At 40.5% G+C, this 15,368-nt stretch overlaps 1 protein-coding gene across 3 annotated transcripts in view; it reads left to right on the forward strand.

The window, feature by feature from the left end:
* Positions 1–1,530: 1,530 nt before the first annotated feature.
* The window catches only part of LOC121178836 (histone deacetylase 7-like), a 39,963-nt gene continuing 26,125 nt past the window's right edge, over positions 1,531–15,368 (forward strand). For 2 of the 3 annotated variants that reach the window (XM_041033230.1, XM_041033231.1), the window contains exon 1: positions 1,531–1,779. In XM_041033230.1, coding sequence (XP_040889164.1) covers positions 1,761–1,779 — 19 coding nt within the window. In that variant the 5' untranslated portion in view covers positions 1,531–1,760. Of the gene's footprint in view, positions 1,780–9,049; positions 9,436–15,368 lie in introns of those variants that run through there. The other variant, XM_041033232.1, reaches the window with a different exon arrangement.

Genomic DNA, 15,368 nt, shown 5'->3' on the forward strand with positions numbered 1-15,368 from the left:
GATTGGCTGATAAAACCTAATGTGGCCACTGTTGGACTAGAAATACAAAATCAGGTCTGAATATTTTGAATACGTGTTCGAATTTCATCCCATAATTTATTTCTGTGTTCTATGTCTAAACACAGGTTCAGCCACTCTGACGTTGTAGTTTTATATGAATGAATCTCCTCACAGATCTAAGGGTGGCAAATCTGTGAGAAAACCACATGCAGTTTCTCTTCTTTTCCGCTCGTATTTCCGGGGAAATGTACGTTTACCAGAATTACTGTACCTAAAGACGCATTTCTGCCATACAGTTGTAACCTGCGCTTGCTGCTTAATCGGTTTCTCAAATTTATACTGAAGCCAAGAATGACTAAGGCAGCTTATCAGTATGTTTGCAGAGATAAGGTCACATTGAAATAAACTACAATAATTAGTTAAAAGTACACAACACTGACTGAATTGTACTCTGCTAAATAACTAACGTCCTGGCTGTTTTCTCCCTTGTTAATATCACTCAGGCTGAAATGTAATTGCAATGGTGAAATATGTTGCCTTGTGTCAGTAATCACACTGAATGCCCCATTTGTGTGTTTACACAGAAGTAAGAGCTTGACTCGGTCATGGTTTCAAAAAAAAAAAAAAAAACAGCTCGGTGTTACATACTGTAGCTATCTTCATTTGATAAGCACCATGAGGGAACTTCTGCCTTTGAAAAACTGGTGAAAAAAAGGGGGCTTTATATGCAGCTCATGTGATATTCTCAATGTTTGCATCTCTTGAAATTAAGAATATTTCATTACAGAAATTTATCTCACAAGCACAGGAAAGAAAATGGGTAAACGTGAACCAAATAAGCTGTGTAGATCATCACACCTATCCCTCCTGCTGAAAAACGTATAAATAAACCAGAGATTAACATCTAAAGTAAACTAAGTAGGGTAAATAACCACATTTGAAGAAAAACAACAGTCATTAAATAGTCATTCTTTTGGTTTCAGTGATTAGTCCGCCTTCCTAAAAGCTACCTTAGATCCATTTTCATCCCACCAGCACACACTTCTGACCACAAAACTAGTGTAAATTATGCACTGGTAGCAAATAAAAGACAACACAAAGACACACCAACAACAGACTCACTTTGTACATTTTTGTTTATAGTTTATATTGCTCTCAGTTTACAAATCACCATTGTGTACCACTACAGTAATGCATCTTTTAACACTTGTAATGCTTGATGCATGATTTCGGTCCTGTGTACTTTGTGCATCCTAAAGCAACACTTCCTGCTATTGTCTGTGAGACACAAGCAGCTACACAATCTGTCGCTCTCTCTTTCTCTCGAATACACACACACACACAGATACACACCCCTCCTCCCCTCCCTCCCCCGGAGGTTCTGGTGCAGGGGCAGCACTGACAAAAAGTTACAGTGAGGTGATAGGGCAGAGCAACTGTGTCTTCTCCGAAAAGGAGATTGAGAGAGAGTGAGTGAGTAAGAAAAGAGAGCGAGAGAGAGAGAGAGAGAGAAAGTTGAGCTCACATGAGAGGAAGTGCAAGACAGAAAAGTCAGAGGGAGCCCGCTGTGTCAAGCAGTTGACTGTGTCTCTCTCTGTCAGTGCACCGCCGGGCTCCAGCATTGCTGCACCGCTCCCCTGTCAAAGCAGGATCTACCCCTCGCTCCCCCGCCCCCCCTACTCCAAGCCTCCCAGCCTGTGAGACTGCTGCTTCTGTGATTGATTGGACTTCTGCAGGGGCACGGTGGGACCTCTCACTGGATGTCAGCACCCGTAACTGGTAGGAGATGTAGCACATTTGCATATAATATATATCTATCTGTAAAAAAATGTGTAACAGCTGCATAAAAAAATGTGTTTTCTTCAACGGCTGTATATTACCGGGAAACTATGTCAGTCTTTTATTTATTATACTCAGAAGAGAGGATTCTAGCTGCAGATGTTGACACAGTTTTGCTCAGACTGAAGATTCTTGTTTCAGTTGTTGGTTTGGTTTATCTGAGTCTTCACCTCACACATAGTCAGCTTTGGTTGGCTTCAGCTGTGAGAAGCTTGCGTTTGTTCTGGATTCAGAGAAACAGCTACACATTGTTATCAGTGCAAATGCGTCAAAATTGTGTAGATGTATAAATGTGCAAGAATGTTGTAGAGGAAAACTGGTCAGCAACAGAAAAAAAATTCAACTTTTTTTTTTTTTTTTTTTTGGTTTTATTTGTTTGGTTTTGGAAGTGTTGTTTCTCAGGACAGGGAAGGGGAGAAAATTGGAAACAGACCCACCCACCCTGGAGAGCTAGTCTGTCCACGAAAAGTATTAGAGTGCAAAGAATGAGGAGACACACAACAACAGTCCTTCACTGCAAAACTGAAGGAGACAAACACAGAGAGACAGCGATGAGAAAGAGAAGGCATTCAGCAAAAGGCTAGAAAGAGGTTTAGTTGACATAGAGTTAATTAAGTTGTTGTCACAACACCAGCTGTCCTCTGTACTGAATAACTCTTACTTTCAAGCGAGGACACTACAAGCAAGGAGCACAAATTGAAAAAATGTTGATATGCTTGATTAAATCTTTCTTATGCATGCATACATTTTTTTTGACTGCAAACACCTTTTTTTTAATCTCTATCTAGCCTTGTACATCACATCCCCACTACCACATGCATAAAGCCGCATTAGAAAGTAGGTAAAAAGTTAGAAGAGTCCACTGTGCAGCAGGTTTAGCTTTTCACCTCTTCGTTCCTTGTTTTTGTGCACTGTACATGAATCGTGCTGCATAAGATGAAATGCTGGCCTCAGCTTTTGCTTGCTCGCTTGCCCAAAACACTAAACTTTGACTCTATTTTTACTCTCCCGTGCTGCTCCATTTTTAGAGACTTGTCTACGTGGTTTGTTGGGCAATAAATCAGACTTTAACTGCTCTGTGTCCTCTCCCAAAATAATGGGGGTATAATGATGACATTCATGGTTTTGTTTGTTTGTCCTTCTCCCTGGGGTGATGAACACAAATTTGTGTTCAAAGAAGTTTAGCACTGATAAAAACTGGAGCTTAAAGAATGCAAACTCTCTCTCATATTTATATACACCATGTTTCAGCATCAACCACAGATTACCTGATAATCAAATTAATACTTTGAATGTGTCCCCTAATTTATCCATTCAAATGAGTCTTACTTAAAATCTGGAAAATGTTCCGTTGAACTGACATCTTTAAAATGAGATTATTAGCTAAATGCACCTTATGTCACACAGTGTGATTCACAGTTTTATAGTAAGAACTAGACTAGAAATGTTTATTTGAGTGACAGAAGATTACTCAAACGGGTAAAAATTTTATTTAATGAATTGTAAACCATTTGTTAGGCAGGAATGCAACCATTTTTAATCTAAAATATAATGCTTTCTGATGTTCTTAAACTTCTATGACAGAAAAAAGCTTTCTTTGGATTGGTCGAATAAAACAAGACATTTAAAGATGTCATCTTGCGAGTAGCAACTTGTGCTGTTTATTTCATAGCCCAAGTCATTAACAGTGTAACTGAGTAAATCACTGGTAGATTAACCAATGATTCAACTAACTGTTAGTTGCAGCCCTGCTGAGAAGCCATGTCTTGTTTAATTAGAAGAGAACAAAGAAATGTCCTGTACCAAGTGGGAAATCAATCTGAGCAGCCAAACTGTATAAATAACTCCATGAACTTGTGCATCTCTATTTCTGTCACTGTGGTAAATCATCAGACTCTGGGTTTGTTTGGTTTGTAAGGGTCGAGAGGGCTGAAGGTTAAGAGGCCACAGTCAGCTGGAAGTGGCCCTCAGGGGACATAACTCTCCCTCTCTCAGGGTCACTGACTCAGACTACATCTCTGTGAGAGAGTCACAGCACGGGTGTCTAAATCAAGCCAAGGAGGGAATACTGAGGAAAAACAAAGTTGTGTGCTTCGGTTGCAAACCTGCAACAGTGGTCTCCTGTGCAGTATTTAAGCCTTCTGTCAAATATATCTTTGTTTTCAATAACCAAAATGACTTTTGAATTTACACTGGTCAGTGACATTTCCCAAGTCACTGCAGGACATTACAGTAACTTGGTACAGTATGGTGATCACTTCTCATCAAGTCCACTCTGGTCTGAAAAGGGTTCTTCATGACAGCAGAAGCTGCCAACTGAGGTCAAGCGATCACTGTGAAAGGATGAAGAGGGAACTTGAGATGGGTGCTTGATGTGAGTGATCCTAATGAGTGGCCCATAGTAAGTTCACTACTATCTCTTCCACCTGAACAAGCTGCTGTTTGTGTTTAGATAAACAATGGATGCAGTCATTTATTTGAGCACCACCCCCTTGTGGAAAAGTATTTTTACTGCAAGAATCTGATCTAATAAAGCAGTAGCTCATTTGAATGTTACTGCCACGAGGAAGTCTGATTGCACAGGGAAATATTGTCAGAGGGATTTTGTTGTGGAGGAAGCTGTAGATAGTTTCAATAACTGAACAGAGATGGAAACCATTACTATTAGCTGGAAATATATTCAATTCTAATGACAAGTTTTTACCTTTGTTCACACTGTTTACATTAACATACAGGCCATAATGTGGGTTAGAACGAAGAGGGATTTTCAGAAATATATTGTTTTTCTCATTGTGTTTAGCTGTTGGGTATTCAACCCTATCAAAGTTTTTAATTTGTCAATAGTCTACTAAACAATGAACTTCAACCAATCGCCACCTCGCAGGTTTGTTCAGTTTGACATGTGTTGTAGTTTTAAAAGACACGTTGCAAACCTTTTCAAAGGGGTACATGCTGTTCTGAACTCTGTTTTGACGTTTTTCCACACGTGTGCACTCAGGAGTGTGAAGGCGTCGTAAAGCAACACTTTCCAGCATCACAGTCAGTTTCCAGAGAAACTAGGCGAGTGCTAAGTGCTATCTCTCCCCTCTGTGGGTTGACTTTGCTTTGCTGTTGGGAATGGAAAGGCTTTAGAGGCTACCCACTGCTGAGAGCGGCCTCCAGCTACTTCTGGGTTCAAAGTTACCACACAGCTGCTAGCTACAGCTACGCGGGGCCTACTTGTACACGTGCAGTGATCTTTATTATAAAGAAGAACAGTGCCTTTCTGAAACCACTTTTTTTTTAACATACGAGGTGGAACCTTTTTGTTTCTGTTACGTACACGACAAGGCAACGTGGTTTGTAGCGTTTTAGTTTAATTGAACTTTTTACCTTTTCTGCATCCCACATTAAGTTGCAATTTAGCGCCATGATAACTGATTTTTTAAGGCAAGCTGTAAACATAGCGCTGACATATTAACACCTGACTAACTTTGCTGTTTGGTGCTGGGGAGTTAGCATACAGTGGGTTTATCATAGCTTTTTCACAAAAAAAGCTGCCTGGTGCAGCTGAAACCGAGACTCATGAGAGAGGTGAGAGTGAACCGAGACAGTAAAGTTCTGAGCTGTAAAACCAAAACAATGATGCTAAAATGCTGTGAAGTGATAGATATAGAGGAACTGAAGCGACAGATGGTTGTTCTCTGTGGGTTCATCACTACACCAACTCTTTCACAAACCAGATAGCAATTTGATCCTTTAAGCTTTAAGTCTCTAATACTGTACCATCTTACCAGTTTATTGCTACTACCACTACTATTTCTAATTCTGTCTATTCTGTATATATGACACCTGTTACATGTCTGTCAGTCCTGGAGGAGGTACTTGCTCTTGCTGAGGACTCTCCTTTTTTTCCTGTTGAAGGTTTTATGCAGTGTATATAGCGTAAAGCCGTCCAAGATGCATTGGTAATTTTTCTCTCTATAAATAAAACTGACTTCACTGGGTTTGACAAGAACCACACAGTAGTTACAAAAAGGCAGCCAAACTGTCAAACTGAAAGTGATGAGCATGAAAGAAAGAGTAAAATAGATGAAAAGCTGACTCTATTTATGGCTGTGTTGTGTGTATCCATGTGCATGTCTCAGTGTGCTGCATGCGAGTCAGTACATGTCACTGCATGAATGTGTTCATGTGTGTGTCTGCAAGGTAGGATGACCACCTAGATAGTAAAAAACTAATTCTTGTTTGTGGACGCCCACACCCCAGCCATCCACCCGTTACTATCTGTAAATGACTCCTCTAATATCATAAATACACACATTACCCACACCAAATTTTTAATACCAAATAGAACAATTCCACTTGCTCCACATGCAGCTACAAAAGCCGCTGCTGGGTGTTTGTTTTTGTCTGTGAGCATAACTACGCGGCTGTGGAGGCATGCCAATGTTGGCTCTTGCCTGATTGTGCATCTTAATTAATCATGTCCCAACCTTTTCCACTCTCTAATCACTTTCTCACCCTGCCTATCTTTCCTTGACTCCCTCCTTTTCTTTAATTCTTCTTGGCAATCTGCCTTGCAACTGCTGCTCCCTCCATCACCGTATTGCCTGACTGCATTCCTCTCATTCCTACTGGCTTCCTGTGACTGGAAGAGACGTGAGCCCTACTGGCCACAAAACTCCACCTTGGAGTCCTACCCATGTATGCCATATGTGTTTTTCAGTTCTTCATTGTTCTGGCTTTCAGTTTTTAAAATCCTCTTGTATAAAATCAAGTCTCGGTGAGTATCTTTTCCATAACACTTTGCTCATACTTTCATTAAACTGTAAGGTGGAGGTGTTTTTAGTGAAGGGTCTGATATCTGTGCCTCTCTTTATGATCCAGTCACACACACACACACACATACACACAGGTAGGCTGACACACCCACACAGATCCAAACCCTCACATCCTACTCAGCAGCGGCACTGCCCTTATGACGGCAGAGACAGTGTTGAAATGGCCTGAGGGGGGAAGATAAGGAGGGAGAGTTCTATTGACATCGGATGATGACGTGTTACCAGAAAAAAAAAAAAAAAGCATTGGTGCCAACTTCAGTAGTCTTGCTAATAAACACTTACCATGGTCGCTGGTTTTATTGTATTACACATCCCTTTATATTTTACGAAAAACTGGTATCTGACATGTTTAGTTTGACATTATTAATACAAATAACAACATGCTGATATTGGCTCTTGAAATTGTTTGAAAAAGGGCACACCGAATCAGCAAATAAACTAATTTTGAGATGTATTATGTTTTCAATAGAAACTGTTTATAAATCAGCTGATTTCAGGTAGAAATATAACTGAGGAAACAACCTTTAGTAGCGGAAACTCTCTACATCTGCAAATAGAAGAAGGTCTGTCTCAAGCATGTGCTGTTCAAAATGGAAGACCTGCTATAAAATTGAATTTGCTTGTACATATCTCAAATTATTCAGGCCACAGTTAGCCCCGTGACTGGGGGATGGACTGTTAAGCCCTGCCAAGAGCAGAAGGGAAAAGACAAACTGTTGTTGAAATTAGACTGCGTGTTGTTGATTTCTTTTTTTGTTTTTTCACCTCAGGCCATAATTTTCCCCTTAGGTACATAATTAAACTGAACAGCAGCAAACCAGTTGACTCATAGGAGCAGGACTGGTCTGGGTCACATGAAATAAAATTGTGGGTCAGCTCAAAAATCTTTAAGTAGTTGTTTTGATCCAGACTCGTATATCTTCATGGATCCAATGATGTGGATGCCTGTATTGGCAAAAGGGTGGATTTGTCCTCAAGCAGGATGAGGGATCTGTGAGACAGTAGTTCAGTCTGGGAGAGACTGGAATCGTGTTAGAACTGTGCAAATTAACTAACTTTGTATTGGTGTATGCCTGGATTTGCATGTTTGCATCTGTGCACATTCCAAACACAACTGAACTTTGTTGTCCACAGAGGGGGAAATTTGCCTTTGGTTTCACAGGTTGGTCAGATCCCAAAATAAAAATACAAAATAATAAAATCAGGAAAAAGGCATATATAGACTATGGTAAAAAATAAACCCATAGTGTGTGTGTGTGTGTGTGTGTGTGTGTGTGTGTGTGTGTGTGTGTGTGTGTGTGTGTGTGTGTGCGCTGTGTAAAGATTAACCCTCAAAATCCTTACACCTGTTGGTTTGCTCATCATTACTGTGGAAATATTTCCTTTTCTTTGTTTGTGTCTTCCTTCTGCGGTACACATCAATGCCATATCATCAGCAGATTTAGATTAGATTAGATTAGATTAGATTAGATTCAACTTTATTGTCAATAATGACTTACTGTCCTTTCGTCTCCTCCTTTAGTTTTCCTGTGTTTTTGGCAGAGGAACTAAGGGTATATGAGTCGTGAGTATATTTGAGCAATGAGTAATACATGAGTATCTTCATTTGGTTAAAACTTATATTTGTACCATTTTATCTGATGGCTGTAGTTATTTGCATATTTCACAAAGGATATTTTGACATGTCACAATAGTGAAAGCACAAGTGTATTTAATAACATTATTGATGACTAAATTCCATTTACTGTTATTGCTTCAGTTTCAGGCCTATGATGACAAAATATCTGCTCTGAAAAAAAGGCCTATAGTGGCCCTACTGCATCTGAATTAAGTGACTGCTAATATTTGTTGTTTGTAAGTCATAGTGCATAGTTGAAAGGCACAAAATGATGTCAAACAGATGCAAAATGATCCCAAAGACAGCCTAAATAGCCACAAAGAGACACAGAACAAGCACAGACACTTAGAATAATTACAATTAGACTCAAAATGATCACCAAAGATGGAAAACTGCTACAAAGTGACAATGAAAATGACTTTAAAGAAGCATTGGGTCACAAAATGACCATAAGGACATGACTATGACCGTTTTGCTTCTCATTCAGTAGTGGGGCGTCCACCTGTCTGTGTCCAGGGATCCTCATTGACATCATGCATACCCTAGCCCCTTACCCTAACCTTAACCAGTCCCCGTGGGTTAATGTGCATTCAGGTTTCAAGTCCACCCACCCACCCACACACACACACACACACACACACACACACACACACAGCATCCCTTTACCCAGCTGAGTTCAGCAGATGGAGCCCTCACACCAGCAGCACTCACACGGATGAAACTGAGACTCCAGCGGGTCTTATCAGCAGTTTCACCCCCGTCACACAGACAGACTCGTTGAGGAGGAGACACATGAGTGAAGAGCCTCTCTCGGTGACGGCAGACAGCCTTTTTTTGTTTTGTTTTGTTTTGTTTTGTTTTGTTTTGTTTTGTTTTGTTTTGTTTTGTTTTTTTTACATAATTACTGAAACATTTTCAGGTGCTGAGCTTAGCTTAAGTGGATGTGTACGTCTCTGACGGCGGCGCGTGCGTACGGTTGGAACCAAAACGAAAAGAAAAAAAGTCTCAAAATGACAACGGCAGACTTTTGGACGAAGTTTTTATCCGTCCTCTCTTTTGTCTGAATTGCTGCTGCAACTCTAAAGCTGACTGTTGATCCCTCCGGTGTACCCATTAAAATGAAAATACGTCGCTTTTGAACTTCACCTCAACAAGGTAGGCGATCTTTATTTGCTAACGTGCACTGTGGAGTAGCTAGCAAACGCGGCTGAAAGTTGTAACTGCTCTTAATTACCTACAACTTTATTTGAAATATGTCTTGACTGTTACCTTAATTACGTTTACGTTCAATAATTCATGTCAGCTGAAGTACTGTGAGTGGATGAAGTGCGGTGAAAACGTGAAGTGCATTTCAGCTGACTGCCACAAACACTGCTAAATCCATGTTATCCTTCATCTGGCTTGTGTCCAAACTCAGCAGGTGTAAAAGCTCACCTGGCTGAGATTTTCAACTGCAGTTTGAATGTTTTCCCCTCATATTGAAAGAAAAACAGAACAGAAAAAAATGACCATAATCATTTTCGAAATCAGAGAAAGTGTGCCTGTGACGGGGCGATGAGCTAGGCTGCAGTCTGAGTAAGTAAATACTTCATTACCTGTCTGAACTAATGGGCTGTGTAACTCTAGGTGCCTCTGTAATTATGCTAATCTGACAGGCAGTGGGACTATTTTAAAGTGATAAATACGGCAAATAATTGTGTAATTATAGTATTAAGTCCTCATTGTGAGTGCAAGTGTAGAATTTCCTGCTGGATTTATTTCTGCCCATAACGTCACTGAAAAGTTTGACTCATTCACCACTAGGCAACAAACGCTCGGTTGTTTGATGGGCAATGGGGTGGGCAACAGTGTTTGTGTGTGTGTGCTGTATTATGACAGAAGTTGTAAAAATTGTTAGATCCCACCCAAGCCCCTGCAGTTCCTTAGAAAATGAAAACATGCACACACATACATACATACACAGCCACAACCACAGCGCAGCAGCCATGCATGGAATAATGTTCTCATGTGTCCAGGTTCCCTCTCTGGACGGGATGAGGTCATAGCCTCAGTGCTGTTGCGGGGATACAGTTACATTAGTTTCATGTGGGCCATGCCAAAGGAATCGACACCACACACACTCCTCTGCCCTCTCGCTCCTTCATTTTTTCCTCTCGTTGTCTCAGATAACCGGTAGTGGCCATTATTACTTTGAATGGGTAAATGTCTACCTGTGTGCGTGCATGACTGTCTGTAAAGGATGCAAATGCTGTATAGAGGCATGTGTATGTTTACAAAAGCGTGTCGCTGAATAAGGACTTTGAACACAATAGCCAACCCTTCATGCTACGTGATCAGTGTCATCTTACCCAAACTGCTGATCACAAAGGCCCCTTTGCTCCACAAGTTGTGACAGTCAGTGGGTTTGGCTTTGTCGCAGTCATCAACAGTGAACAGGCCTTATATGACCGAAGGTTCAAGTGAAACTTCAACACCATTATCATAGAGAAAAAGGAAATTATTCCCACATTCTCTAGAGATGTGGCAGTTGTGTTCGTCTGGTTGTCTGTTGGGTTTTTCGACATTTTTGCACACAAGACATTTTTTTACGTCACTTGCAGTCAGCTCTTTCCTTCTGCAGATGGCATCAGCTGTGAGTCACGCTCTGGCCTTCCTAGTTGTAAGGCGATTGGTGCTACAGTTTGCAGTTCATACAATTTGTATCAAATGGTTGCATTGCATAGTTGGTAGCAGTTCCTGTTGTTTTGACTTGCGCTTGAGGAATGAAGCTGGGTTTCATTTTGCATACAGTAGTGGATAACCATCAAATAAAAATTCAGTTTTTTATGACATAAGATGATCGTGATTATTTTCATGACATTCAACTCACTGTTAAGGGAAATGTTGAGAGATATAAGTGTTGCTGTCTTTTGTTCGTTTTCTTAAGAGTTGGCTTAGAAAAAGTTTTGAATGTACATTTAATCATTGAAATTCAATGAGTTCAAAATTAGAAATCTTGAAGGCTTACTTGCGTTGGATCCCTCTTTTCATTAGTCTCTCTCTGAGTTGCAATAGAAGTTACAGTCAGTTTATCTCTTGAGTTTCTTGAGTAATCTATTAATCACTTTGTGAAAGCTGGTTAGAAAATAGTGAAAAGTTCAGGAGATCGTTTATTTTCCCTTTGCATGTTTCATGGATGACTAAGATGACCAGTAAGGGACCTTTCACAACTTGTGAATTAATCACTAATTTCCATTGTATTTAACCAATGTTGAGTAAACACTGGTAGATAAATGTTGGATTAGCTTCTTTATTGACCTCTCTGTTGTCCTCAAATAGGCTTTTACATCTATAGTAAGAAATGAAAAAGACAAAGTCATGTTTAGTGATCAGGCCATCATCAGGTATCCATTTTGGGTGGCAGACTAGTTGTGAAACTGAATATCAACCTTTTCCCAAGACAGATGACCTTTAAAAGTCCCCAGTGTTTTCCCAGTGTGAGCCACAGCAGTGCACTGACAATAGGGACAGTGTTCTGGACTGGCCAGAGCCCCAGATCACATTTCCTGTTCCTGATTTAAGATCAACTCAGCTGACTACTGATACACTCTGCTCCTCAAAAACGCAGCAACAGGACCATCACTCTGCTCGTGTATCATGCGAGTGTGTGTTTGTGTAATTGTGTGAGTGTGTTTGTGTGTGTGTGTGTGTGAGAGAGAGAGAGGGCAGAAAGATGGAGAGTATTAGGGAAATCAACAAAGTTCAAACAAAGACAGTAACTTTATCAAAACCAGCAGTAAAAGCAGACTAGTGCCAGAAGACAGTAACCTTATTCTTACTGACTCCAGGGTGTATTTGAAACAAAGAAGCCCTTCTGTGTACATAGCCTTCTAACCTAGTGTGCAATAACAGACTGTGATACACAGAATACTGCAGACACATGGGCGACTTATAGTAGGAAGTGGGCATGAGAACCTGTTCTCTCAGTCAAATCATCCTAAAAAGTAAATATATGCCAATATTTCTCTGTGTGTGTCTGTGTGTGTGTGTGTATTTTCCTCAGGTAAGATCTGGTAATGTCACAATCATAGCGCCGAGGTGGATGTTGAGGTGTAGAGACCACTGACCCCAATCAGTCCATGCTCAGATGATCAGTTGCTGTTTCTTTTGAAGCACATACAGGAAGTCAGATGGTGTTCCTGTAAGGTCAAATGGTAGCTCATGTCATAATTTGCATAATTGAGGGCAAAGTTAAGGTGATGATTTGTGTATGAATGAGGAGCACCTGCTAGATCATGAAAGAATCAGTGTCAGTTCTAGTAGCAGTAACACATATTGTGTTTGTTCTTGGGCAAGGCTTAAGTTTCAGTCTCATGCCAACCTTATGACTGCACCCAGGGCCAAATTTTGGCAATGTTCTCCCCCTCCAAAAAAAGATGACCTTTTGGAACCCAAAGGAGAAATAATAAAACAATTTCAACAATTGCAAGTCTGTTTTGGCTGTGAGAAATCAAGCCGGAGAATCACACTAAAGAGCATGGTAACTTGTGACACTCTCTCATAGACACTCAACTCTACAGTGAGCTGGTGACCCCTCACCTTTTTCCTGTGCCGCCTCAGGGACACAAGATCAAGAGAAGGCTTATAACTGACTTGACCTTTCGGCTGAAGAGAGTGGCAGGGACAGTACAAAGCAGTACTGATGACCATGAGAAAAAGAAAGACAGAAAAGACTACACAACAGAGGAATCTCGTATCTGCTTGTGCTATTATCCCGCTGACAGTCAAGTGTAGGAATGTATTAGTTTTGTGTCTTGGCATAATAAGTTGTTACTTCATAAGCCTCGAGGGGAAAAAGGAAGAGAGCTGTGCAGTAGGCTTTATGCAGTCTAACTGCAAGAGTAAACAAATTCCAAAAGTCTGATAACAACAGAATTGCCATATTTGTTTTTACATCTGAAACAATTGGTTGATTAATCAGTTAGTTCCTCAACAGAAAGTTATCTGGCAACGAGTTTGATAGTCTTGATAGTGCCAGCCATTCTCTAGCTCCAGCGCCTCTAAGGTGAAAATTTGCTGCTCTGGATTCTTATTATTGTGCATTGAATAGATTTGGGTTTTGGACTGTTGGTTGGGCAAAACAAGCAATTCAAAGTGATTATCATGGGAAAACAATAATAAAATAATGAAGCGTGAAAACAATCTGCTGATTAATTCAATTTGAAACGAGCTGTTAGCTGCCACCCTAAAAAATGAGCAGTAGGTTTGTTAGTCAAGCAGGGAGGATGTGGTGTTTTACAGTTCAAAAAATCAACCATCACAGTTGACAGTAACAATAGATAACTTGAACTTTAAACAAGTACAACTAATGTTAAACTTGAATCAAGACATATGAGAGTCAGCTAACGAGCTGTTAGCTGCCACCCTAAAAAATGAGCAGTAGGTTTGTTAGTCAAGCAGGGAGGATGTGGTGTTTTACAGTTCAAAAAATCAACCATCACAGTTGACAGTAACAATAGATAACTTGAACTTTAAACAAGTACAACTAATGTTAAACTTGAATCAAGACATATGAGAGTCAGAACATACTTGAAAATGCAGCCTATGAAACATTTATGCAGTGCTAATTTTTGTTCACTTATCTGCAACACATCAACACCTAAGCCAATACTGGAATAAACCAGTGTCATCCAGTATCAGCACCTCACTTGTAGCGGACAGCTGTGGTAAACTAATTCTCAACTCACATCCTTTTGCAGTAGGGCTGATAAATATGAGGTTGAACTTATTGACAGCCCCTCGCACACACGCCATATGCATACAGAAACATGTGTGTGGGCAATTGGTAATGCTATTAATACACTTACCAGCACACACACATGCCACACACTCATAAAAACACGTGGTGTGATGCTATTAATATGCCAAGAAACAGAAACACACAAACTCAGTGTCCTTGCACATATGTGCACTTGATTATGCACAATAACACAAGTGTTTACTGACAGGTGACACTAAAAATAAACCGTCTTGGTTACATGTATTTAAACTTGCACAAAGAGCCACAGTGACCCTTCAAAAGAAACAAATGGGCACATTGGCACCAACAGACCACAGCACTGATGCACTGATACACATGTACACGCACCCTCAACTGTCACACAAACAGATCCTACTTATGCAAAAACAAAGACCTGCTATGTACACTCAAAAGAAACAACTGCAAGCTATTAATATCTTGGCGTGTTCAGGATGGACACATACAAGCGCACACATATGGATGTACACATTCGCTCAGAGATTGATACTCCAGCTGCTCGGAAGCAGAGGGACAGAATGTCCCCAACAGCTGTGGATTCCTGTAAACGTAAGGACGGGGGAGGGACGGAGGAAAAGGACAGAAGGATAGGTGGTGGGCCGGAAGAACTGCTGAAGGTGGCCAGTATGGTGGAGAAGCTGCCATAAAATTGTTTTTGTATGTGAGAATGCATTTGTTAACACACAGTCCTGTGTAAACATAATGAATTTACACTCAGAACAAGTTTGCGTGCTTGATATTTTACAATATAAATTGTATTTGTTTATATTTTGTATGATATTTTGTCTCTGAACTCCTGCTCTTTCTGCTTTGTTGCTCATCTAACCAGGCATGAACCTCAAGCCTGCTGCCTGTGTTTATGTATACAAATAGTAACTAGCATTTAACCTGATGTGTGACTTCCAGACTTAACTCCGTTCAATACCACTGTGGAGTTCACTCTAGCCCAACAATAAACAAAGCATATTTTAGGGCCACATAGTGGATATAAATACTGCCGAAGGACGTCTGTAACTCTCTCTCAAGCTGCAGAAATCAACCAGTGAAGCCATTCAACCAAAATAGCTGCTTCTGCTTGCCTAAATGAACCAAGAGGATGTTATGGTGCAGGCTAACTTTAGAAACAGGAAGTCACTGTTTCTCTGTGAGTGTGTGTCTGTGGATGTGTGCAGGTGTGTGCGTGTGTGTGTCAGTGCTTCAGTGTGTTGCTGCAGCAGGCCCACAGAAAGAGGATGATGGTTGTGAAACGAATATGCTATTACAGAAACCAGAAGTTTGTCTCCTGCCTATT

Source organism: Toxotes jaculatrix, chromosome 3 (genome assembly GCF_017976425.1).
Source record: "Toxotes jaculatrix isolate fToxJac2 chromosome 3, fToxJac2.pri, whole genome shotgun sequence".
Classification (NCBI taxonomy): domain Eukaryota; kingdom Metazoa; phylum Chordata; class Actinopteri; family Toxotidae; genus Toxotes; species Toxotes jaculatrix.